The sequence below is a fragment of the Oncorhynchus clarkii genome, chromosome 20 (genome assembly GCF_045791955.1).
Source record: "Oncorhynchus clarkii lewisi isolate Uvic-CL-2024 chromosome 20, UVic_Ocla_1.0, whole genome shotgun sequence".
Classification (NCBI taxonomy): domain Eukaryota; kingdom Metazoa; phylum Chordata; class Actinopteri; order Salmoniformes; family Salmonidae; genus Oncorhynchus; species Oncorhynchus clarkii.
In genome coordinates this window covers 22,728,140-22,755,645 of record NC_092166.1, presented here as the reverse complement: position 1 = coordinate 22,755,645, position 27,506 = coordinate 22,728,140, and the positions used below count along the sequence as shown (strand labels likewise).

The 27,506-nt window shown below is 41.5% G+C and overlaps 1 protein-coding gene across 1 annotated transcript; it reads left to right on the top strand.

Annotated features, from left to right (window-relative positions):
- On the top strand, positions 1-27,506 carry LOC139376092 (cadherin-6-like). Its single transcript, XM_071118272.1, has 12 exons — positions 1-108; positions 8,224-8,559; positions 18,781-19,075; positions 19,282-19,401; positions 20,293-20,466; positions 21,460-21,647; positions 21,830-22,086; positions 22,791-22,927; positions 23,109-23,230; positions 23,905-24,022; positions 24,528-24,779; positions 25,982-27,506. Exons 2-12 carry the CDS (start codon positions 8,341-8,343, stop codon positions 26,479-26,481), a joined length of 2,382 nt encoding a protein of 793 aa, XP_070974373.1. The 5' UTR covers positions 1-108; positions 8,224-8,340; the 3' UTR covers positions 26,482-27,506.

Sequence of the window (27,506 nt, the reverse complement as noted above, 5' to 3'; positions counted from 1 at the left end):
GAGAGAGAGAGAGAGAGAGAGAGACCACTCCGTGTTCAGTGTGTCGGTCGCATACAACGGATTCACACAGGCGCACCTTGATTGAACTTTCTGCTACATCAAACCGTGGTAAGTGCCAATGTGTTTTATTTAACTGTGGATGCTGAAATAGCGGTCGTGAAATATTGTCTTTTTGACGGTCCTTTACAATAGCACTTTAGTGTGTTCAATTGTTCGGTAGGCTGCGCTTCCTCTAGTTTGTTAAAAAAAATGCTTATAACTTCAACAAAGTTGCTTTCATTTGATCATTTAGAATGAAACTATCCCATAAATTGGTCTAATTGATCGTATCCGGCTAAAACCCGAATGTTTTCTCGAAAATAAAATGCACTTGCTATGTGTCGAAAAAGCTGCATATTTTCGTGTTCCCGGTATAGTCTGTCATGATCCAATCAGACCCCTTAATTTAATCCGATTTAAAGTTATCTATTTTATTTTTTATTGTTAGTGGCAGTTATGTCTTTAGTGATAGTGTTGTTTGGCACCGGTGGCTCAAGGTGTGGGTTCCTGTTTCATATTACATGTCAGGGAATTAAATCAAGGCTCCCTTGTAAAATATCATGTTTTTTTAGATTAAATGGATTATGATGGCCATGTTTGTTGAATTGTAATGGGAAGTCTCATGATATAGTAGACTACTGTAGGTTACTGTTTATAGTGGCATTGTATTAGTGGTAAAGCACTCATAGCCAACAGTGTAAACCTTTTGTATGTCCTATTAGAAATGCTTGGTGTGTACTGTTTTATTTATTGTTTAAACACTGGCGCTCTATTGCTGTGGACCTGGACATACTCTAATGTAGATGTGGGTGCTACCCTAAATCCACGTCTAGTCTACCCGTTAGTCAGAGCTGAGGCAAGACACCTGTATCTTACTGTTCTCAGACTGCTATGTCCTATGTGCAGAGCATGCCTCAGGAGTTTGTGAATGATAAATGATGTAAAAAAACGAAAATACAGGCAACACTTTGCCCTTTATTTTCCACGGCAATAATTAGAATCTATTTAACCCATGAATTCCAGGCGGTTGCCAAATAGCATTTTTTAATGACTAAGATAAATAAATAATTCTGTTAATGACCAATTAGCCTGTTCAAATTAGTCAAACGTTTTTTTGTGGTGTGTATTCATGAATAAGAACGTGTTTCTGTTGGTAAAGCATGCCTGATTATTAACACACTTTCTTGTGCACATCGTACTGCATAGCCGACTGTACCAAGACAGGGGTCTAAAACCATTTCTCTGAATGTTAGAAGCCTGAAATACTGAAATGCTGTTGTAAGAAGCTTGCAATACTATTGGTTGATGATGATTATCTTATAAATGACCTGTTGTGTGGATGTTGTAAATATACCCAACATTCAACATTCTGAGTGTCTCCAGAACTATAGAAAGCCCAGCTCTACGCTAGTTTCCCACTAGCCACCCAGGTCACTGTGACCTTTGGATCAAACTGCTTTCCACGGATTACACCAGTAGAAAAGGATTGGTTATCCCACTGTCTTAAACCTAAATTAAAACAATTATGTGACCCTTCACTATAGGGAATTATGATTCATTTCTATGTCCACTATGTGAGGTGTTCCAATTGAGTCTCATTTGGAAAATTCACACATCTCTTTAATTGTGCCCTCATGTGGTCGCAGAGGAACATGCACACAGGAATGGATGTTCCCATATGGATGTTCCCATATGGATGTTCCCTTATGGGTATATTGATCACACAGGAATGGATGTTCCCATTAGGGCATATTGATCACACAGAAATGGATGTTCCCATATGGGCATATTGATCACACAAGAATGGATGTTCCCATAAGGGCATATTGATCACACAGAAATGGATGTTCCCATATGGGCATATTGATCACACAGGAATGGATGTTCCCATTAGGGCATATTGATCACACAGGAATGGATGTTCCCATATGGGTATATTGATCACACAGGAATGGATGTTCCCATATGGGTATATTGATCACACAGTAATGGATGTTCCCATATGGGTATATTGATCACACAGGAATGGATGTTCCCATATGGGTATATTGATCACACAGGAATGGATGTTCCCATATGGGTATATTGATCACACAGTAATGGATGTTCCCATATGGGTATATTGATCACACAGTAATGGATGTTCCCATATGGGTATATTGATCACACAGTCATGTTTTCACACCTATGTGTCTCTTGGAATAGCCTTTTTCTTAACTACTTTCATCTTACATGTCTAAACGTGTTATTGTGAGTGAGTGTGAATAGTACATGCCACCCGCTGTATTCTCAGAATACCTATTCTTTATTCACATCATCCGTCAGCAGTTTCATTTTACCACAACGTAATCCGAGTGCACTCACATTTGTCAAACAGTATAATCAAACTGAAAAGATTTGAGGTCTGTATGCAAATGTACCTAGAGTTTGTAAATAGTTTTCCATGCCAATTAGCTTGTGTGTCACCTCATTTGACAATGGGCCATTGTCCCATGTGTTTGTCAAGCTAGCGAGAGGTTGGATTGCATTGACTAGCACAGGTCTGTCATCAGTTGCACAGGAACTTACCTATAGAGGTGTTTGTGATGTTTTTATAGATCAAACTCCTGACATTTGGGATGATACCACGAACACTGATCTTCTGAGAACAATGTACTATATCCAAGCCATTGAATAGCATAGGCAGAGCTATAATGAGTTGTTGAATTGTTATATTCAAATGAACAATTACTTTTGACAACAAATCGGCTCTTCTGCCTGGAATAGAAGTATTAAATTGTCTTTCGAAGACAATTTATGCCCCTTTTCAAATATTTTCATGCACTGTTTGACAGCCATGGCAATTATAGCTTACTTGAGAGGGAGCCTTATCAGCAGTCAGCATGTCTATAACAAGGCCTAATGTTGTCATTAAATCTCTCTTTGATTTTTAACACTACTGTACCTGGAATAACAAGGACAAAAAGAGTCTAAAATAACAACTTACATTCCCATGATAATCTATCAATGGACTGAAAACACTACTGTACATTTAACACACAAACAATACAACAAATAGTCTTCAACGATCAGTGAAGGCATGGGAATGAATGTATTATTTTCAGATAGGCTGGTGTACTACCAACTATGAAAACAAGCCCATCGATTTGTTATTGATTGAGAGTTGTAACCTCTAGTACAGGTGTTCTTTGCCACAGGCCTTATTTTGTATCATTGAAGGATTGGCTGTGAATGTGAGTTTGGTGTTTGAAATAGAGAGGAGCTCTTTCCCTGTTAAATCTAATAGATTGTTTATTTCTCCCCAGCGCAGAATCCCCACCCTGAGGCTAACACGCACGCTGGTGTCATACCCACACACAATCTTTTCTTTCCATTATAAATGTTAGCTTTATTTGTTTGGTTAGTTCTCAGGCTTTGTCAAGCTTAATTGAAGGTGAAAATACTTCACAGAAAGAGATTTGAAAAGAGGGCATTGATGTAGGAAAGCTAGTTTGAAACATAATTGCTAATGGACCCAGTCGCTCTATGAGAACGGCAGCTAAGTTTTCAGAAACACTCTTTGTATCTGCCATTTCAATTATTGAATTTAAGAAGTGTGGGAAAGAATGAAAATGTGTTGGTAAACATGAAAAGCAATGTTTATTTTGTGCTATAGTTTAACCCTTGTATCCATCAGCTGCAATGTGTTAACTGAGGCAATAGAGGTATTTGCTCTCCTATTGACCATTTGCAAGACATTTACTGTAGCTGTGTATACAGTAAGGCCTAACATCAAGTAGTTTATTGACCAAACCTGTGGCATAACTCAAGATGGCCAGTGCTTCTTTCACATACATCTTAACCATGATGACACATGTTGACCTCTGGGGGTCATCCAGTGCTTGACCCTGCCCTCTTCCCACTGCACTGCTTTCTCCCAGGGGATTCGTCTTAATGCTGCTCCCCCTTCTGACATGTGTGGGTGTTTACTGTTAACATGGAACAGGGAGTGGAAGGTCAAACATTTTAGACTTTAAATATTGAATATCTCTTCGGCCCAACTCCCAGACAAATTCTTCTTTTGCATGAGGACAGTAGGAGTTGGTTGAATATGGACAGTGGTTTTGAATTAGATCATATTATGTAATTATTTTCCTATGGTTTTGGCAATGGCTAGCAGTGTCATGATTCCTTCATGGTTCATTAGAGAAGCTGGACCACGGCCATAGAACAAGCCTACAGGGCACTGACATCAATTCAGTGTCTATTCCATGTTGGTTCAATGTAATTTGAAACAGTGAAACGACGTGGAAACAATGTTGATTCAACCAGTGTGTGCGCAGTGGGAGGCCCTCTCACTCTCACACACACACACACACACACACACACACACACACACACACACACACACACACACACACACACACACACACACACACACACACACACACACACATAAACAGTAGCTCCACCAGACGCTGGCACATTTGCATTGTAATAGAAAGGCAGCCACATTCCAGTTCCTGGCCACAATGGTGGAGGAAAAGCTCTGACTTGAAGACTCCTGCTGGGTCTTTGCACAAGCGGACCATAAAGTTTCTGTTCTCACACGTTCTCCTCCTCCAAGGAGGAACCCAAACAGCCACCCACAACACACACTGGGAGACACTGGGTTACACAGGAAGCCCCATTGACGACGACGCCATAAATAAAAGACACACACAGGTTAAGAAGGTGTCATCTTCTTTAGTATCCAACAGTAAAGCAATGAACCACTACACACGCACGGATGATTGAGGAAACAAAACAGCTTTGGGAGGTCTAAACAACACAAACACACACAAATGTATTTATCTTGAAAACTGTTAGCCGACATCTATGTTTGGGTGGCATTTATTTGTCCTCAAAATGCAGTCATGTAAGAAGAGCTTCTGTAGGTGCAATGGTGTGGAACTGACATCACGCCATTCAAAGACAATGATAGAAACAGGACCAATACATACAGAATCAGAGGTGGCACAATGTAATGAGCATTGCCTCCAAATCACTTCATGCCTAGTTTCTGGTTACCTAATTAAGAGGTCCCATCTGGTATGAGCATGACGGCGACCGACGCTCCTTGACAATAATTGTGTTGGTGCACATGGCAGTTCCATTCAGGAAAACGCACACACTCTATTATCTCCTCTAGTTAAGATTAGTGCACACATTTTGCTGGGGAGATTATAGTGGGAGTGGGGAGGGACTGGGACCCTTGTAAGTGATGGGAGATGAGAGGGGGAGATGGGAGTAGGGATTAGCACCCATGTTGTGTGACAGTCTTCTCTACTCAGAGAATGCACTATAATAGTTGTGCAAGCTCAAATCAGACTGCTCAATGCAAATATGTGTTTTTTTCTGAAGGGAGGATTGCTATATTGAATAAGATATGTCAGGGTATCATTAATCATCTGACCTCACTCATTGTTTTGTTTTCAATGGTACAAGTCAAAGAAATAACAGATGTTACACGAGAGGAGGAAATATTTATCACTTAGAGCAATAGAGTGATAGATAATATGGCATCATGAAGTCTATAGTCTAGACAGACTCCCCTCCCTAAACAGACAGATCAATAGGTATTGATGGCCTACTGGTCCCTGGGGAATGACAGTCAGCTGCTTGGCTGCCTATCGCTCCGAGTGGTGGCAACCTGATAGCAGCCCCCCTCCTAACATCCACCACCCAAATGCAATTTACCTTCCAGACATACCTTTTTTTATAGGGAAGTTGGATACTGTGGAATAGATATAGAAAAACATGTTTTTCTGGCCTTGGGTGCTTTTAGTGTGCTTCTATTATTTTATATCAGCCTTAGCTGCTGTACCATACCAAATTCATACGCTTTTTTGTAATACAGTACACATTTAAACTGTTCCAAAAGTTAGTCAACAGCTGATAGTTCCACCTCCAGGACTTTAGCAGTCTGCAGTCATTAGCAGTCTGCAGACAGTGTGTGTGTTTCTGTGACACAGGAACACCCATTAGGTGCCTTTATAAGGCTGCTCTGCCCTGTTGTTGTAGCAGTTCTTTCACCTGTTGACCGCCTACCTCCTCTCCCTTCTCACACACAGGCAGCCCAGGGCTGACATTCTCCTTTCTTCACCTCTAATTGCTCCTGTGGGACTCATTAGGCCCACTGTGGCTGAGGCAGTCTCATCAGGCTCGCTGTGGCAGTGGCTGAGGCAGTCTCATAAGGCTCGCTGTGGCTGAGGCTAAGGCAGTAGCTGAGGCTGTCTGCAGGGTGGCAGAACAGAAGGGGCTGAGCTGCTGCGCTGGCTTCTCACCCCCACCACATGACACAATCTTAAGCCCAGCTCTTCACTCCTGTCACCCCCACAGGTGTTGCTAGTCTATTGGTCCTCGCTCTCCACCCGCCTCCCCGCTGACTCCCCACAGCCTGTCAGACCCCCTCTAACCCCCCTACCCCGCATTACTCTTCAACACCCACCAGCACAGCCCTCCTCCCCTTTAAATCTCCCTGCCATGAAATGCAAGGCTTTAAAGGCAGCAGGGAGAGAACGAGTGTCGTGTCACCTGAAGGTCATACTAGATGGTCTAGTAGGTTTCTGTTGCAGTGACATGAGATGGCATGTTGTCCAAAATAGAAGATTGTGTGTTTCTGAGTCTGTATTATGAATGTATTACTAATCTATATGGTACTGTATATTGGATGCATTTAGACAGATATTGTATGTATCACATCCAGAATACAGACTCTGAAATAAATATGATGTGTTATTAATATAATATAATAATATTGAGCAGACTTTGGGTGGTTTTAATGTGTTATTTTATTAACGTACAGAGGTAGGCTCCAGCGAATCTTAACCACTGGCTTGTTCGTTCATCTCACACAAGTTGATATTCAGGCTGCACTGCATGGACCCTTGTCTCTCAGCAGGACCTGTCAATGAATTAGCAGACATTTTGTAGAGGGAATGTATGGGAAGCTATGTGTCTGTGTCCTCTGATATAGTATGTAAAAAAACAAACACTCTAGATCCAGGTGACTTCCCCCAGCGAGAGACTGTCAAGGGATTTAACAGGTCACAAAGCTGAGGCAAATGGCTCCCGGCTGGGCTGGAGCCTTGACTAATGTGCTTCACTAGGCTAGTCCCACTACTCTACATTGCAGTTTTCTAGGCCTCACTTCCACACTGATATACACAGGGATTAATCCCATCAACTGAACATATAGTAAGAACCCCCAGCCCACGGTCCCCAGTACCCTAGCACACAATTACAAACCCCTGGGGTCCTTTAAACCAGACTGATTCTGACAGCAAATCAATACACTTTAGTATCTGTTGGTACCTTATTCAATTAGTCTAATTCATAAAGCAGGCATAATGGCCCTAATGGAAGAGAGGTTGAAAGGTTGAATGGCAGCGGTAGAAAAGCAACGACATGATTGCAGGAGTTAATCCACCCATCTTAATTATGTCTTTTAACTGATTGGTGGCCTCTGCATCCATCCCTGTCACCGTCAGTGAAGCAGTGTTGACCCTTAGCTTTCTATGCTGATGAGTAGCCACACACTTAATGCCAGCACCGACACTGTAGACCGCAAGTCGTAGAGGGGGAAACAGAAATGCACTGAATAGAAAATACATCTGCACTACCCTCCCCTTTCCACTGCAATCACATTGGCAATTTCCTTGATAAGTAGAAAAGGGGCCGAGGCATGGCTTGACGAGTGAAGCAGCTGATGATTGCTGGAGATGATGTTGGTAGCAGGATGCGTCTGTCTGTGTGTGGTTTATATTTCATCTGGTCAGCATGGCATGTTATTAGGTTGTATAACACCAATGCAGATAGTGTTCACAGTAGACACAGAAAAGGACATTACCATAAGTGACATATTGGCTCTGTAAGTGTTCTGTTCTCTAAAAAAAGCAGTTCATGGGGATGTGGACTATCGATTCATTGATTAGTGTGCAAACCCCTTTTAGTCTTTTCTGTGTTAAAGGCTTATTGAAATCAAAGGCATTCCAGTTTTTTCAATTAAGGTTTTCAATAGCATTATTCGATTGTCTTTTGTTTTCATGCATTGTTTGTATTTTCTGTATTCACATCATGATACCCCGTCCGCAATGGGAAACAAAATGATCTCCAGAGTGAAAGTATGTCCCTATAATTGTTTCTCATCTTCCCCTCCGCAAGGTTTCTACACAGCCATCAAGGAAGAGGACTATGAGGGTGAAGCCCAGCTCCCTTAAAGGACGTAAAAACCAGTGCAGATAGAGGATTGGCGTTCTGTGCAAATACCACAATTCCACCATGAGGACTTGCTTGCTGACCATGATATGGGCGTGCTTGTCCCTTTATGTGAACTCCACATCTATTAGCAGAAAGACTGTGTTAGAGATGGGAGGAGAGGAGGACAGAGATGGAACAAAGGGAGGGAAGATACTGAAACGTTTCAAACGAGGATGGATGTGGAACCAGTTCTTTCTACAGGAAGAGTACACTGGGAGTGATAAGCAGTACATTGGCAAGGTATGTCCATTAGCCTTCTTTTGTTTTATTGTTGCCATGCACTTAAGTGTGTGGGGAAAACTCCACTGTCTGCAACTGTTGAATTCCGGCCTTGACACAAAGATAATATGAATATTGAGAAATCTCCCAGAGCATCAAATGCCAATTAGGCTTGGGCGGTATACCGTATATAATGTGTACTGGGGTATTTTGAAATACCGGTGGTAAGATTTTCAAAACCGTACAAAAATTGTCAATTTATTTGACATTTTTGGGTGGTTGGGGGCCCACTAAAGCTCGGCTGCGGGGGTGCGTGCTACACTACTGCTTAAGTAACGGTAATACTTTATTTGGATCGAACATCTGTAGATGCTCTACAGACTATCAGTAACATTTTAATTAACTATCTACTTACCCCTTACCCTAACTTTAGTTGCTAATTAATAGATCGTTTTTTGATAGTATGACCATCTGTAGAGCATCTAGAGATGGAAAATCCAGACTATCCACATAAAGTTTGACCAAGTTAACTATCTACGCTCAGGGCTTCTGCTATGCATTTGGTTTGCTAACTTGCTAGATAAGGGGCTAGCTTGCAAGATCAAGCTTCTTGGTTACAGCAGAGACAATCAATCCCCTCCTGGATCAAGATCCCTGCTGCCTACATTTGTTTTGTGCGTAAAAAAACAACATATTAATATAGCACTACCGGTAATACCATATACCCTGGTATGGTACAGGAACAGTATGAACATCTGGAGACCACCCAACCCTAATATCAATGTCTCTGGCCAGACAAACCTAAGATTATATCCCCCCACAAGGATTGGGATATTCTGATGTACAAAAACAGCATGCATTGCCACCTTTACCTCAGATCTCAGAAGACAACAGATAGAGCCATGAATCAGAAGTAGTATTGTGGAGTAGCTAGATGTGGAGATGCCTGCAGCACTGCAGGGGGCCTGTTTTAGAAGGCTAGAGAATACTGGAGCTACTGAGGCCATGTACCCTGTAGTACCCTGTTGTACCCTGTAACCCTCCAGGCTCTTACAGCGAGACCCAGCTTCACAGAGCATGTAGGGAGATGATCAAGGATGGAGAGGAAAAAGGGCAAACGCAGAGTGGGAGAGAGAACTAGAAAGAGAGTGAGAGAGAGAGAGGAAGAGAGGAGAGAAAGAGTAGGAGAGAAAGTTATTCTGGAGCCACCACCACTAGTCTTGCGTTAGGTTGCTCTGTGGAGCCCTGGGGAGTGGAGCAACGCTGTGTGGTGGATTATTTCCATATGCCTTGTAGAAAATGATTCACCTTGTCAGGTCCCTCTTTTTTTCTCCACCAAGCCTGGCTCTGTGCTGCCATGCATATAATAAGATGTTATCTGTCACATGTGATGTTGACTGTTCTGTCCTCTCTGATGGAACTGAACAGCCTTCTTGTGTGTTATAGATGTTCAGGCTAAGACTGCGCGTGTGTCGCCATAAAAATGTACCTTTATAATAAAGCATTCCATGCATCATCACATTTCCAGACTTGTAAGTAAGATATCTTACTATTTCTAAAGTGATGAGTAAATTGGATAGTCATCATTTAGACTAATAATATAACTCAATCACTGTTCGCAAAAAAGACTGTTCGATGCAGTGCATAGTGGAGTAGGCCTAGGCTACAGTGCATAGTGGAGTAGGCCTAGGCTACAGTGCATAGTGGAGTAGGCCTAGGCTACAGTGCATTTGGAAAGTATTCAGACCCCTTGACTTTTTCCATAGTTTGTTACACTACAGCCTTATTCTAAAATGGATTAAATAAACATTTTTCCTCGTCAATCTACATATAATACCGCATAATAACAAAGAAAAAACAGGTCCACCTGTGGTAAATTCTATTGACTGGACATGATTTGGGAGGCACACACCAGTCTATATAAGGTCGCACAGTTGACAATGCATGTCAGAGCAAAAATCAAGCAATGAGGTCGAAGAAATTGTCCATAGAGCTCCGAGACAGGATTCTTTCGAGGCACAGATCTGGGGAAGGGTACCAAAAGTTTCTGCAGCATTGAAGGTCCCCAAGATGACAGTGGCCTCCATCATTCTTAAATGGACGAAGTTTGGAACCACCAAGACTCTTCCTAGCGCTGGCCACCCGGCCAAACTGAGCAATCGTGGGAGAAGGGCCATGGTCAAGGAGGTGACCAAGAACCCAATGGTCACTCTGACAGAGCGCCAGAGTTCCAGATGGACAACCATATCTGCAGTACTCCACCAATCAGGTCTTTATGGTAGAGTGGCCAGACGGAAGCCATTCCTCAGTAAAAGACACATGACAGCCCGCTTGGAGTTTGCCAAAAGGCACCTAAAGGACTCTCAAACCATGAGAAACCAAATGATCTGGTCTGATGAATCCAAGATTGAACTCTTTAGCCTGAATGCCTAGTGTCACATCTGGAGGAAACCTTGCACGATCCCTACGGGGAAGATTGGTGGTGGCAGCATCATGCAGTGGGGATGTTTTTCAGCGGCAGGGACTGGGAGACTAGTCAGGATCGAGGGAAAGATGAACGGAGCAAAGTACAGAGAGATCCTTAACGAAAACCTGCTGCAGAGCGCTAAGGACCTCAGACTGGGGCGAAGGTTCACCTTCCAACAGGACAACGACCCTAAGTACACAGGCAAGACAATGCAGGAGTGGCTTCAGGACAAGTCTCTGAATGTCCTTGAGTGGCCCAGCCAGAGCCCGGACCTGAAAATAGCTGTGCAGCGACACTCCCCATCCAACATGACAGAGCTCGAGAGGATCTTCAGAGAAAAATGGGAAAACTCCCCAAATACAGGTGTGCCAAGCTTGTAGCATCATACATACCCAAGAAGACTTGAGGCTGCGATCGCTGCCAAAGGTGCTTCAACAAAGTGCTGAGTAAAGGGTCTGAATACTTATGTAAATGTGATATTTAAGTTTTGTAGTCTTTATAAATTTGCCAACATTTCTAAAAACCTGTTTTTGCTTTGTCATTGTGGGGTTTTGAGTGTAGATTGCTGAGGGAAAAAACTATTTAATAATCAATTTTAGAATAAGGTAACGTAACAAAATGTGGAAAAAGTTAAGGAGCCTGAATACTTTCCAAATGCACAGTATATCAGAGACCTTGGTGTCAGTATTGACTCTCTATCAAAATAAAGGTTAAATCAAATGTATAAGACTGGAGACAATAGCAGAATCTTATTAATTATAGGGTAGCCTGTACTCTGCTGAAACTGACAAACAGATCAATAAACACGACGTTGTCTGCAACTATCTAATAGGCTTACGGCCCTTCCTCTGATTCTCCAAATCATGCTTTATGGTGTAGTAGCATATTTTGAATGAATCCATTTATTTCTGTATAGACAGGAGTAGGCTAATAAGAATATATCATTTTGGCATAGAAGTGGGGGGAGGGGGGGGGGGGGGTAGATCAGCTTTAATCTAGATAGATTGTGGCTTCTATCAATGTAATTGTCTGCATAGATTCCAACCCCCCATGTATAGATTTTTATAAAAATTATATTTTAATATTTTATTTTTAAATACTGTATATATTGCTTCATTATTATTTTCCCATGACCCTGCCAATCCTCCCCTAATTAGAGTAAACTATTGGACAACAATACTTAGGCTTCGACTTCCAGTTTATACATACTACATACATTTCACGGATAGTATATTTAAAATTAGTTATCTTTTGTTTGTTTTTAGTCCAAACCTTCAGCTACCTTGAAACCCCTCCCATCTACAGTTGAAGTCGGAAGTTTACATACACCAAATACATTTAAACTCAGTTTTTCACAGTTCCTGACATTTAATCCTAGTAAAAATTCCTGTCTTATGTCAGTTAGGATCTCCACTTTATTTTAAGAATGTGAAATGTCAGAATAATAGTAGAGAGAATGATTTATTTCAGCTTTTATTTCTTTCATCACATTCCCAGTGGGTCAGAAGTTTACATACACTCAATTAGTATTTGTTAGCATTGCCTTTTAATTGTTTAACTTGGGTCAAATGTTTTGGATAGCCTTCCACAAGCTTCCCACAATAAGTTGGGTGAATTTTGGCACATTCCTGACATTCCTGACTGAGCTGGTGTAACTGAGTCAGGTTTGTAGGCCTTCTTGCTCGCACAAGCTTTTTCAGTTCTGCCCACAAATGTTCTATAAGATTGAGGTCAGGGCTTTGTGGTGGCCACTCCAATACCTTGACTTTGTTGACCTTAAGCCATTTTGCCACAACTTTGGAAGTATGCTTGGGGTCATTGTCCATTTGGAAGACCCATTTGCGACCAAGCTTTAACTTCCCGAATAATGTCTTGAAATGTTGCTTCAATATATCCACATAATTTTCCATCCTCATGATGCCATCTATTTTGTGAAGTGCACCAGTCCCTCCTGCAGCCAATGACCCCCACAACATAATGCTGCCACCCCATGCTTCACTGTTGGGATGGTGTTCTTTGGCTTGCAAGCCTCTCCCTTTTTCCTCCAAACATAACAATGGTTATTATGGTCAAACTGTTCTATTTTTGTTTCATCAGACCAGAGGACATTTCTCCAAAAAGTACGATCTTGGTCCCCATGTTCAGTTGCAAACTGTAGTCTGGCTTTTTTATGGAAAGCGGCCTTTCAGGTTATGTCAATATAGGTCTCGTTTTACTGTGGATATAGATACGTTTGTACCTGTTTCCTCCAGCATCTTCACAAGGTCCGTTGCTGTTGTTCTGGGATTTAATTGCACTTTTCGCACCAAAGTACGTTAATCTCTAGGAGACAGAACGTGCCTCCTTCCTGAGCGGTATGATGGCTGCGTGGTCCCATGGCGTACTATTGTTTGTACAGATGAACGTGGTACCTTCAGGCATTTGGAAATTGCTCCCAAGGATGAACCAGAGTTGTGGAGGTCTACATTTTTTTCTGAGGTCTTGGCTGATTTATTTTGATTTTCCCATGATGTCAAGCAAAGAGGCACTGGGTTTGAAGGTAGGCCTTGAAATACATCCACAGGTACACCTCCAATTGACTCAAAAAGATGTCAATTAGCCTATCAGAAGCTTCTAAAGCCATGACATAATTTTCTGAAATTTTCCAAGCTGTTTAAAGGCACATTCAACTTTGTGTATGTTAACTTCTGACCCACTGGAATTGTGATATAGTGAATTATAAGTGAAATAATCTGTCTGTGAACAATTGTTGGAAAAATTACTTGTGTCATGCACAAAGTAGATGTCCTAACCGACTTGCCAAAACTATAGTTTGTTAACAAGAATTTTATGGAGTGGTTAAAAACCTAGTTTTATTGACTCAAACCTAAGAGTATGTAAACTTCCAACTTCAACTGTATCTCTGAAGACCATCCAGTATTGATTTCTAGCTGCCATGTATTTTTCCACTGAGCTGTGAGGTTTCACAAAAGTTCTGAACCTTTCTATTCTCATAGTTTCTACAGATTGTAAATTAACCGTTGTGTGGTGTTCATGTTTTTGTTATTCACCCAATGTTCACAGGTCTGATGGACCCACAATATTATTGGGGTTTTAAAACAATACAGCCATAACAATTTATGTAAAAATACTTAATATTTAATACTTAGATGTTGACTTATATCAATTACAAGAAATATAGACAGCATACATGGTTCATTTTTGCCATTTATCTCTGCTAGATCACATGTATCAATAAAAGCGCTATTCGTTTTATTCGATAAAATTAGATTTACCAGACTTACTTCTGGTATTGGAGTTGTTGGTTCTGTGGGTCGGACGGTTACGGCACCAGCATCTTCCTCCTGAATCCTCCTCACGATTGCTGCAGAAGCTGGGGTCCTTGGGATATGTTGCCTCCTCTGGATTTGAGGTCTTACCAATGCCTTGTCCAGCTTCTCGAGAAAGAGACGTCTTTTCTGGAGCTTCCCTCTGTTCCAATCTAGGTTCAATGCCATCCAGTTGATAAACGCATTGTACGCCGAGTTGTCCAAGATGTTGAAGAATATCACATGTGGCCAGCGTAGGGTTCTTATTTTGCAGCTGTAGCAAGTCACCAGCTTGTCTAAATTGTCCACCCCTCCTTTTGTGGCATTGTAATCCATTATGATTTCTGTTTTTTGATGTTTCTGGCCACAGATTCTCTCATCCCTATGCCGCATGAGTACCACATTTTTTTACTTTCTTTGGCACGTATGACACAAATTCCATAATGATTTTCTGGATGGTGTCTAGGATGAACAGTTCAAAAGAAGACTTTATGTCCTGCACATGAGTAACTGCCATCAGCGTCGGCCCTGGTTGCATCCTCATCACATTGGCAGCCATGCGGGGTGGCTTATTCCTTGGGCAAAAAGACCATTCAATTTCACCATTTTGTTGACATCCATATTTCTCCTCCTGCAGGCTGCTGATTAGCGGGTTGCTGACGGGCTGGTCCTGGGGCTGGCTGCTGACGGCTGGTCCTGGGGCTGGCTGAGGGTCAATCTCATCCTCTTCTTCCAACTCACTGTCAGACTCCAAATTGACAGAGACATGATCCTCATATTTGGAAAAATCTTTATCTTCCAAAGTGGAAGATGCGCCTTCCACACTAGTTTTTCTCTCTGCAAAATAATGTCTAAGGCCCTCTGAGCAGAGATGATTTTTGCCATACTGATTGATTGTGGTAAAGAGGTAAAGAGCCATGCAAAGCTGTTTATTTGTTGTGTCCCTCCCCCAATTTGCATCTGGCTTTGGTAGAGTGGGGGAAAATACTGAATTCTTTACAATGTACCAAAATAATGTATTGTAATAACATTGTGCAGGTACCAGCAAGACATTGTGTAGTTTCACACACTACAAAGGGTAAAGAGTGCGAGAAAAGCGGGAGACAGGCAGACAGGCCGGGAGACAGACAGGTTATTGGTGCTGTGTTGAAACAGCAGGCCCAATGAGGAGGAAGACAGAGTGAAGGTACACAGCAAACCTTTTTGTTTCATTTTTACTTGTTTTCACCTACACACACACTTTTCCACACTTTTATTACCCTCGGGTCCAGTGAAACCGAAAACCACTTATGTAATATAAATGTGTAGGGGGGTGCACAGTGTGCACTCAATGAAAGTATGTTATTTTACATGTTCTTCACAGAAAAGTAGCCAAGGCCAGTGAGTCTCAGGTTTAAAATATAATTCATTGTATCATTTTTATTTTCATAAACACTGAAAATGGGTCCCACAGACCCGATCACTACACAATGGTTAAAGATAAACACATTTGCTAAGAGTATTGTTACATTGATCAATTTACTATGACTTTTCAAATCACCCAACAGAGTTAACTCAGCCATTCCTGAACCTGTGACCAAAAACAAGCTACATATGGGCAGTAGCAAAACAAGTGATCTAATGATTCTCTCTTCGCAGCAAAATCTGCATAGCTGGGATGATTGTTTATATATAACATTATAACATTCTATTGGTTGCAATAATTTTGTATAATAATTTTAATTTAAAAACTTGTTTATTAAACTTGTCATTTAATTTAGGTTATTTCAGGAGAAACTTAGCTTCCCTTAGCCTTATGGAACACCGCCTATGTGCTTAGGTGTACCACAAACATAATTATAGCACTGTTGAAATGCATATAAGTGTGATGCAGTAAAGATGGGACACACACTGAGTATGGTAGAGGATAAAGCCCCATTCTATGCCCATTGCTCAAATTTGCATAATGTCTACTTAGAGGCATGGGAATAAGAGATGAGATGTGTGCTCAGAGGGGAATTGCAGGTATTATGTGTTACATGCTGGATTTAGGTGATTTTCTAAGACATCTGTGGGAGGCGTCAATCATTCATCCTTTGTCATATCTAGGCTTCGTACCATCTTGGCTTTCTTCATTTTCAAAGATTCTCTCCTTTCTGTCCCTCGATCATTGTCAACTCCTGTTTCATTCAAGTGTGCATGTTCTGAGACTGCCTTGTACTTTGACAATTACTTGACTTGCTGTGTGTTTTTAATGACAGTGATAAGAGGGCATTGAGAGTGCACTGGGATGTTCACTAATTAATTCAGTGAATCTCTGTTTGGATTGGTGTACTACTGTATAATGTCTAACATTTTAGATAGACAAAAGGACCTGGAGAGGTATATAATATACTGTTTGACAGAAAAATGGGTAGGTATTAAATGTGTGTACTAAATAACATATATCCTTTATAAACCAGGTATGCTGGTACAGAGAAACCGGAGCATTACCTTACAGATTTTTAGTCCAAATACAAATCAAGACGTTGTCAGCAAAGCAAGACCGTATTAAGGAAAGACAGAATGAGTCACTCACCATCAGCACCCGTCACCTACCCTACCTGTCACTCACACTCCTCCTCACAACCCATCAACTGTCACACCATCTAATGCAAACTGTAAATCTGTTGGTGTTTTACAAGCTGACCTCCAGAGTTGGGGTCAATTCCATGTTTATTCCTGTCAGTTAAATTAGATAGGGAGTTTCCCCATTGGAATGCTAGTCCAATCCCTAAATGGACTAGAATATTTATATGGAATAAGCCCTAGGTCTGTTAAAAGCAGTTGTTGAATAGTATATACAGATAGATGTAGGACCTTCATTTAAGCCAGTTTGCTAAAGTAGTCAAATAAGCCTACAGCAACAGGAAATGTTCATTATTATGGGGCGTAGCCTAGTGGTTAGAGCATTGGACTTGTAACTGAAAGGTCGCAAGATCAAATTCCTGAGCTGACAAGGTAAAAAATCTGTCTTTCTTCCCCTGAACAAGCAAGTAAGCCCACTGTTCCTAGGCTGTCGTTGAAAATAAGAATTTGTTCTTTACTGACTTGTGTAGTTAAATAAATGTAAAAAAAAAATATGTCTCAAGTAGGCACCTGGAAATGCAAATGCGCTACGCTAAATGCTAAATGTACTCGTTTAAACTCAAACCTTGATCAAAATTCACAAGCAGGGTATTGAATTAAAGCTACACTCGTTGTGAACCTAGCCAACAAGTCAGATTTTTAAAATGCTTTTCGGCGAAAGCATGAGAAGGTATTATCTGATAGCATGCACCACCTGAAAATGCCTGAATGCGACGTAAACAAAGACTCTGCTTATCCGACGCAGCACAAAACGCAGAAATAAAATATAAAACATTCATTACCTTTGACGAGCTTCTTTCTTGGCACTCCTATATGCCCCATAAACATCACTATTGGGTCTTTTTTTCGTTTAAATCGGTCCATATATACCCAAAATAGCTTTCTATGGAAGCTGTGTCATTCAGAAAAAAACATTGTTTTTTAACGCTGCATCATTTTTTTAAATTAAAAAAGTCGACGATAAACTTTCACAAAACACTTCGAAATCCTTTTGTAATCCAACTTTAGGTATTAGTAAACGTTTATAATCTATCAAAATGATTACAGGGTGATGTATATTCAATAGCTCCTCGTGTGCAAATCAATGGCTGCCCATGTCCACATTAACAACATCCTGGTGGAGACTGGAAGAAACGGAAGCCAGATAGATGGATTTTCCAACAAAAAATTCAATTGAAAATGACGACAATGGCGACATCGTGTGGAATTTGTATGAATTGCATGCAGGTCGATATTAAATTTTGTCCTCTTTTAACAACCCATGGAAGTGACTTATGGAAATTATTTTTAGCTTTCAGAGAGCAGTTTTTCTTGCGTTTTTCAATGAAACACACGATCTGTTATAGTCACAGCCGTGATTTAACCAGTTTTAGAAACTTCAGAGTGTTTTCTATCCACACATACTAATCATATGCATATACTATATTCCTGGCATGAGTAGCAGGACGCTGAAAAGTTGCGCGATTTTTAACAGAATGTTCGAAAAAGGAGGGGGTAGAAGTAAGAGGTTTTTAAGGCTCCCAATTCACCGATTTATTGACAACGTTTTGATCCGAAACAGATCTTCGTTCGTTGATTATAATTAATTTAACATTTTTTGTAGGGGTTGATAGATTTTCCACTAGGGCAAATCAAGTCTCACATTTTAAAGTGGAAATTAGATTTTAGAAGACTTTTTAAGCCTTGAATACACTACAAGTTTGCATTTCCTGCTGTGCTGGAAAATTCTCAGCATCAAAAGAGTGATGCAATTAAGATCCTACATCTGTAGTATACATCTGGTATTTGCCTTGCTGACTTCAGGCCCCATTTCTCCAAGGAGACAAATATGTTGACTATGCTTTTTATTTTCTATGGCAGCTTCAATCTGACATGGACAAGGGGGATGGAACCCTGAAGTACATTCTAACCGGGGACGGGGCTGGAGACATATTTACTATTGATGAAAACAATGGTGACCTCCATGCCAATAAGAGACTGGACAGAGAGGAGAAGGCCTTCTATACCCTCCGAGCCACCGTAGTCAACAAGAACACAGGCCTGAAACTGGAGCCTGAGACAGAGTTCATCGTTAAACTTCACGATATCAATGACAATGAGCCTAAATTCGCAAAGGAACTTTACATTGCCAGTGCACCTGAGAGGTCTAATATAGGTAAGTTCTCTTTCACTTTCAATTTGACTTTTGACATGACCTTTCAATTTATGTTTTAACCTTTGATGATTAAAGATCAGTAACATTTCAAGGTCAATGGTGCCTTAAAGTGTCAAATATTTTGTTTGCTTTTCTTTGAAGCATGAATGGTTTTGACAGTTGATGTGAGTTCATATTCATCCTCAGCTATCATCTTCCGTTCTCAGGTACTTCAGTCACCCAGGTAACAGCCACGGATGCAGATGACAGCATGTACGGGAACAGCGCTAAACTACGATACAGCATCAGCCAGGGGCACCCATACTTCTCTGTGGACCCAAACACAGGTCTGTCTGTCCGTCTGTTTGTTTGTTTGGACCACCAGCAATGCTCTTTTATTCCTCAAAGCAATTATTACTACAATGAAGAGAGAGAGAGATACGGTAATGTAATGTTCAGAGTGAGACTGCCAGGGCTATTGCTATTCTCTCAGCCCCCTGTGCATTTTCCAAAGTACACTGAAACATTTAATCATTTCTAATGTGCACTCTGGAACATCCTGTCGCTCGTTCTGTGTTTAAACAAATGGAAACAATAAAAGCCTCCAACTGGCAGATTATTGTGTGGCTTAACAACGATATGGTTTATCCCTGATGTGACATGGAAGATGATGTCCCCATCACACCAGAGGACATGAAATCCTAAGAGCTTTGGAGAAAAAAAATGGTGTTTCTGAGGGTTTATCTGAAAACAGTTATATTGCAGATGATAGAACCCATTCACAGAAACAAAACAAGCCAGGCCAGATGGTCTTGTGTGCTATCTAATGGAAGGTCGGGGCAGTTGCCATTTTTTACTGTTCCATAAAAATAATTAGGTTACATACCCGTATTAAATGTTTCTCATTAAATCCAAGCACAAGGTCTTAGCAATGTGAAACGGTTGTGGTGACCATTTATTTGCAAGAGGTGCTTCTTTCTCAGAACAGTTATTAGTTACATTATTCCCATTGGTAGTTGTAACTATAGTAGTTGCCAATACAGTATTTAAACAAAGGACCTGCACATAAATTAGTTCACTCTAACTATACCCACATCACTTAAATCTGTTTGGCATGGTGGCACCATGACTAATCCCTACAGGACCAGAGAAGGATAAATGTTCTTAGCTAACTCATTAACAATACATCGTTATATTATGTGACACATGAATATTGTATTCTTCTGGTTTGTCCTCAGGTATCATCAGGACAGCCCTGGGGCCTGGAGAGATGGACCGGGAGAAGCGGGAGCACTACCAGGTGGTGATTGAGGCCAAGGACATGGCGGGCCAAAGGGGAGGCTTAACTGGAACCACCACAGTCAATATCACCCTGACCGACGTCAACGACAACCCCCCACGCTTCTCTCAGAGTGAGTAGAAGACTAAAAGTGAGGCACAATGACGGGAATTATACTGGTGGTTAAAGTATTCATAGTAGTCCTAGTATAAAAGTGGTAGTGTCAGTGTGCTGTGTGTGTGTAAGTGTGTCCATCTTATACAGGGTTAGCGGTGATTAAATTGCAATGCCGGGTCCCACGAAGTGAATCAGCTTGATAATCCTGATTAGACGAGCAGCGTAATACTGAGTGTCTCCCTCTCTCATGCTCTCTCTCACACACACACACACACACACACACACACACACACACACACACACACACACACACACACACACACACACACACACACACACACACACACACACACACACAAATGAGAAACATCCCGGAATCTGTTTGACTTTGACAGATTGCTTTTGTCATTAATATTCTGTTAAAGTCCAGTGGTTGGATGGTGGAAACTAAAGGGGAAAAAACTTCTGATACACTCCACACACACAGTGTGAGATATGCCTTCTCACATCTCTCTCTCCACCTTGTCAGTTGATGACACCTTGCAGCAGGAGGCTTACACCCCCAGTCAGCACCATGCTAGGGGGAAACAGAAACTGTGTAATTGGTCACCATGAGCAAGTTTAATTCACCACTAACACTGCTGCAGGGCCGTGATGCAGGCTCACAGGCTCCCTAACAATCTGAATTGTTAAATGTGTTAGCATCAGAAACATGGAAGTATTGAGGAGAAGCTGGCACAAAAAAAACACTCACTCACCATGCCAAAGGAAGACCAACAACCTCTTCTATTTGTGACAAGCTTATGCAATTCTGTTCATGGTTCCAGGCTCTCTTGGCTCCGTTTCATGAGACACTTTCCTTATACTCTCCAACCTAATTAGTGACACAAATGGTGAAATGGGAGTGAATGCTACAAATGCAAATAGTCTAATATGAATTATCTCAAAGTTAATTTGTTAGAACATCCGTTGATTTACATACAGTATGTGTGTCTGTTTGTGATTCCAGGTATATATCAGTTCAGTGTTCCAGAGTCTATAAAAACTGGAATCCCAGTTGGGAGAATCAACGCAGTAGATAAAGACCTTGGGAAGAATGCGGAGATGTACTACAGTGTTGTCAGTGGGGATGGTTTGGACATGTTCGATGTCATCACGGACAAAGACTCACAGGAAGGCATCATTACTGTTTTAAAGGTAATATCTGTTATGACAAAGATAGTCAGCCACAACTATAGGGCATATATACCCTATTATCAGTCCTGGATAGGCCTGAGGCCATTAGACCATCAGAAACGCTATTATCAAAATACATTTGTACTGCATCATTACAAAACATGAGTCATCTACTTTGTTCTATTGTGTCCCCGTCCCTGCAGCCGCTGGACTATGAAAAGACCCGATCCTACACACTGGAGATCCAGGTACAGAACACTCAGACCTTGGACACTCGCTTCCTGGGGTACCTACCCACCAAGGACATGGCCACAGTCAGGATTGGCATAGAAGATGTGGATGAGCCTCCTCTGTTTGAGAAAGCCAGCTACATGATGGAGGTGAAGGAGGATGCAGCCGTGGGTACTGCAGTAGGGTCTGTCAGGGCTATGGACCCGGATGGATACAACAGTCCAGTCAGGTTAGTTAGAGCACTGCTTTGTTTTCCCTCCAGCCCACCCATTCAGTTCTCCTGTACGTACCACCCACACCAAGGTCATGGGGAGATTGGTTATAATCATTTGTATCAGGGGTCATTTGATGAGTGTTAAAGGTTGTGTTACAGTATTTTTTTTAAATGTAGAATGATTAGAGTTGAATCGGCCATCTCATTAAATTTGGAGTCGAGGATACGTTGTGTCCATAGAAAGACTAATGAGTGAAGGACAAGCTGTGTGTTTTGCTCATCTCCACACACGCGCACACACTTTTTTAGTGAGTTCTTATCAATGTCCAAAGTCCCTTAATTACCACTCCTCATGGAAATACACTGAAAGGGCATTCCAGGATACATTTAATTAGATCATTGCGTAATCTGCTGGATGATCAAACTGATAGGGCTGGTCTGTTCTGGGCCTCTGTTCAGGGCTGTTTTCCTTCCAGGCCAGTCCGGGTAAAGAAGAAAGGGAGGAAAATAGAGGGATTTAAGTCCCATTGGCTGTTTAGGACAGATCCCCAGGGTGTGCAGTATTCAGAATAATTTTGTGAATGCACAGAGAGGGCAGGAAAGACTAATTCCTTTCAAAAGGGTTGTCAAGTTCAGCAATAGAGGTTGTAGGGGAATGGAAGAAAATAGTCCATGCTTTTATTTGTTCTTGTATCAATATTTGTATGCCTATTTTACAGGTACTCCATTGATCGTCGTACTGATCTAGACAGGCTTTTCAACGTGCATTCTGGGAATGGGTCCATATTTATCATAAGACCTCTTGACCGAGAAGAAGCTGCCTGGCACAACATTTCTGTTATCGCAACAGAGTTCAGTATGTCTTTCTCAGCTTTATCATGCACATTAATTCACAAAACAAACTATTCTACCAAGTCTATGGAGTTCAATGATTATATTCTGTCCTTTGTTGAAACATTAAAAAAACTAAAATCATACATAATTATTTATTACAATTATTATACATTGTTGTGATGTGTATGTTTTCCCACACACAGACAAACCTCTGCAGACCAGTTGGGTGCCAGTCTATGTCCGTCTTCTAGATGTCAACGACAACGCACCCAAGTTCGCCTCTTTCTACGAGACATTTGTTTGTGAAAAGACTAAGGCTGGACAGGTACAGAACACGGATCCTCCACTTACATCCCATGATAGATTGACATGATTTTATTATTCTCGCTGCTATAATTACGTCCATATCCTAGTGACATCTAGAGGTGCTACAATAGGTAGAGTATATGCCCAGGAATACTCATGTATGTAAATGGTGATAAAGCATTGTGATGAGTACTGCAGTCCTCTGGGGTAGTGATTGGTCTCCAGGGTCTACTTTGTGAGGCGGCTGATGAGATAATCTATCATGGCAGCACAAGGCAGGTGACAGTAGCTGTCACACATCAAGGGCATGTTTAAATAGGTGCCCAGCACACGCCTTCTCCTCTACTCCCTCGCCTTTCATCCCTCCTTCATCCCTCTGTCATTATTCATAATCATAAATTCACTGAGGTGTTTGTGTTTGCTGTGCTCCTGTTTACCAAGCAAGGTCCCTTGAGAGGACTCAATAAAATCATCCACAATATATCTTCCACAATGGTTATTATTGCCACCAATTAAATAAACATATCAATCTGTTTGGTCTATATAGATGGTCTATATCCTAGAAGTTTAGCCTCCAATTTTTCCTCTGATGTTACAAACCGGGGGAACCAAAGAGCACCTTACTATTCTTGCTATCTGAGAGCACACAGATTGTTTGTTTTTTATCAATCTGTTTTTTTATCCCGTAAACAGAAGATCCAGACGGTGAGTGCTGTGGATGCAGATGACCCGGTGGGTGGACACAAGTTCTTTTTCAGTCTGGCTATGGAGGGGGCTTACAGAGGCAACTTCACAGTCAAAGACAATGGCGGTGAGTACTGTACTGTAGGATATTTTGGGGTCTCTATCACACCAGTCATCACCTGATATTATAGTGAAGAAGAACAAGAAGGAGAGTGATGAAGTGCTGCATCAGATGACCTGGCCTCCACAATTACCTGACCTCAACCCAATTGGGATGAGTTGGACTGCAGAGTGAAGGAAAAGCAGCCAACAAGTGCTCAACATATGTGGGAACTCTTTCAAGACATTTTAGAAAAGTATTCCAGCTTAAGCAGGTTGAGAGAATGCCAAGAGTGTGCAGAGCTGTCATCAAGGCAAAGGGTGGCTACTTTGAAGAATCTCAAATATAAAATAGATTTTAATTTGTTTAACACTTTTTGGGTTACTACATGATTCCATATGTGTTATTTCATAGTTTTGCTGTCTTCACTATTATTCTACAATGTAGAAAATAGTAAAAATAAAGAAAAACCCTTGAATGAGTAGGTGTGTCCAAACTTTTGACTGGTACTGTATGTTTTTTCTCTCCATAGATAACACAGCTGGCGTCCTAACCCGGCGCTCCAGCTACAGCCAACTGCACAAGAGCATCTACCTGGTTCCTGTGGTGATCACGGATGGGGACTTCCCCATGCAGAGCAGCACGGGGACGCTGACGGTGCGCGTGTGCACCTGCGACCGCGAAGGCAACATGGAGCTGTGCAACGCCGAGGCCCAGACCAGCTCAGCTGGACTTAGCACCGGGGCCCTGGTGGCTATCCTGCTGTGTGTCATCATCCTCCTCAGTGAGTATAGCTGTCTGTCTGTCGGTCCGGCGGTCCGGCCGTCCGTCCGTCAGCCTCTGACGCATCTCCATCTCCAATTTAGTCATTCATATTAATGTATGCAAACTGTTTGGAAATATGTCTTTAATAAGAAATTTCACAGGTTATAGTGTAGTTAAATTTGCCCCTTCTGTATAACGCACACACACACACACACACACACACACACACACACACACACACACACACACACACACACACACACACACACACACACACACACACACACACACACACACACACACACACAGGTGCTTCTAAGAAAAGCCCTACATTTCCCAGTAGATAGCCTATTTCACTCTTGGCTGTCTACAGTAAAAGTGTTATATATAGAGGATCAAAACAAGTCTGAGGGGATTGAGATTGTGGACAGGATAGTAATTCAACAGGACTGGCAGTAAAATTAACCTTTTATACACCAGGAGTTAGTTTAATACAACATGGAATGCAATTACCCCAATATATTACGTCAGCACCATTAACTACATATACAGTGTAATGGAAATGCATTTATTTAAAGGTGCAATATGCAGAAATCTCTCCAACATTTCGTAGTTTCTAAAATACTAATAGTTAGCCTCATTTCAGTTTATGTGACAAAATAAGCAATGTATAGTGTAGAGAATCATTGTACAATCTAAATAAATATATTTAGCATAACCAAAAATATTGTATTTTCAGCTGTTTGAAGCTGGTGTACAAAACCCAAAGTAAAAGACGCAAAAACTAAACTTGAGAACGGGAAGCATAGAAATAGCACACATAGATCAGATCTATTACTTCTTAGACTTGCATTCAATGAGAATGACATCCATACTTACATTTCTATATTTGGTCGGATCGCCTAAAAAGTTACATATAGCAGCTTTAAAATGTGGCACCATTCTTGGTTATTTATAAGTTAGTAGTTACAATCTCATTGTGATGTTGGAATTAAAACATTTTTCAGCATCTCTACTGCAGTCGTTTCTAAATTGTTACTGGGCTGTGGATGCATGATGCAGGCCGTGTTCTAATGCAGTGTTCACTGCAGCATGAGCAGCAAGATAATATGAAATCACCCAGCCCTGAACAGCAAACCTCTCTCTAACACTGACTCTCCATCTCTTTCTTTGTGTCCATCTCTGTCCCTGTCTGTCTCTTTCTCCCTGTTTATCTCTCAGTGATCATAGTGCTGTTTGCTGCTCTGAAGAGGCAGAAGAAGAAGGAGCCTCTGATCATCTCTAAAGAGGACGTGCGAGACAACGTGGTCAGCTACAATGACGAGGGGGGCGGAGAGGAGGACACCCAGGCTTTCGACATCGGGGCTCTGCGTAACCCCGAGGCCATCGAGGAGAGCAAGCAGAGGCGGGACATCATCCCTTCGGGCACTCTGTACCCCCCTATCAGACGGACAGCCATCCCGTCGCGGGACAACGCAGACGTCCGGGACTTCATAAACCAGCGGGTGCAGGATAACGACAGTAACCCCACCGCCCCCCCTTATGACTCTCTGGCCACATATGCCTACGAGGGAACCAGCTCAGTGGCTGAGTCTCTGAGCTCCTTGGAGTCAGCATCCTCTGAGGGGGACCAGGACTACAACTACCTCAGTGACTGGGGGCCCCGCTTCAGGAAACTGGCTGACATGTACGGGGCTGAGGACAGCGACCGTGAATCCTAACACACCACCTGAACTGTTTGTGGGTGGGAGCTAGGAGGATGACTTATGACTGACTGTAATCTGTCTTCTCAGAAAAGAAGATACATGTTGCAGCCCAAGTTTTTTTACAAAGTGCCCTTTTATTCCTTCCAACTCAGTAGGCCATAGTTCCTTCTGACGGCCAGACCAGGCAGAGACTGTGCAGCTGTGTGGATTTGTTTTACTGCAAGGCCGACCTTTGAAGAGAGGATGAACTTCAGTCCCCCAGTTGAAGTTAAGAGCCGGAGTTCAGTGTCAAAAAAAAATATATAAAAAGATACATTTATTTTTCATTTCTGTTTACGTCTGTCACTCTATGCTGCATTGGAAGGAAATACAACACTGATTACACATTTCTCTGAATACTTCTGTGTATTCTTAAGTGATATCTCCTTTAGTTCCTCTGTACTGTTACTGAAGTGCAGTATGTTGTACTTGGTATATTTGTGTGTTTTAGTGAAATGGAACTTTGCTTTTCCAGGAACAAGGAACTGGAATTGAACATATCTTAAGATATTCTTCATACCTTTTTTTGAAAAGTTCAAATTCTTAAAAAGGAAGAAAAGCCCAGCACCAAAATAAAACATTGCTTCATGAATGTTTACGGAACTGAAGAATGGACAGCCACTTTGTACATATGCTCTATTCCTCTATCAAGCCTTCTGTTACACAGACAGTTCACTATCTAAGAGCAACTCTCTGAAGATGTGATTTGACACAAGAACTGTGTGTATCTATCTCTGTACATGATGATAACTGAAGAAATGGAGGGAAATGAGGAACCATGCACCAAGATTTACAGTGAATTTCAGCATCATCTGACAACATTAGCATAATCCATCAATAGTCAATCATCATCAATCAATCATTGTCATATTAGACGTGATTGTTCCAACAAGGTACACACACGTGGCTTACTTACATCAAGTTAGCACAAAAAGCCCTCAAGGTGAATGAACATGTCATTCATATTATCTTACATAATAGTACTTACCAAGGAAAACAAA

What these genes read in the sequence shown, in the direction of transcription:
- LOC139376092 (XM_071118272.1), top strand. Translation starts at nt 8,341, where the DNA reads ATGAGGACTTGCTTGCTGACCATGATATGGGCGTGCTTGTCCCTTTAT. An exon ending in CTCTGTGGACCCAAACACAG is followed by an intron (nt 19,402 to 20,292) that starts GTCTGTCTGTCC and finishes GTTTGTCCTCAG; the next exon opens with GTATCATCAGGACAGCCCTG. An exon ending in CACAGTCAAAGACAATGGCG is followed by an intron (nt 24,023 to 24,527) that starts GTGAGTACTGTA and finishes TTCTCTCCATAG; the next exon opens with ATAACACAGCTGGCGTCCTA.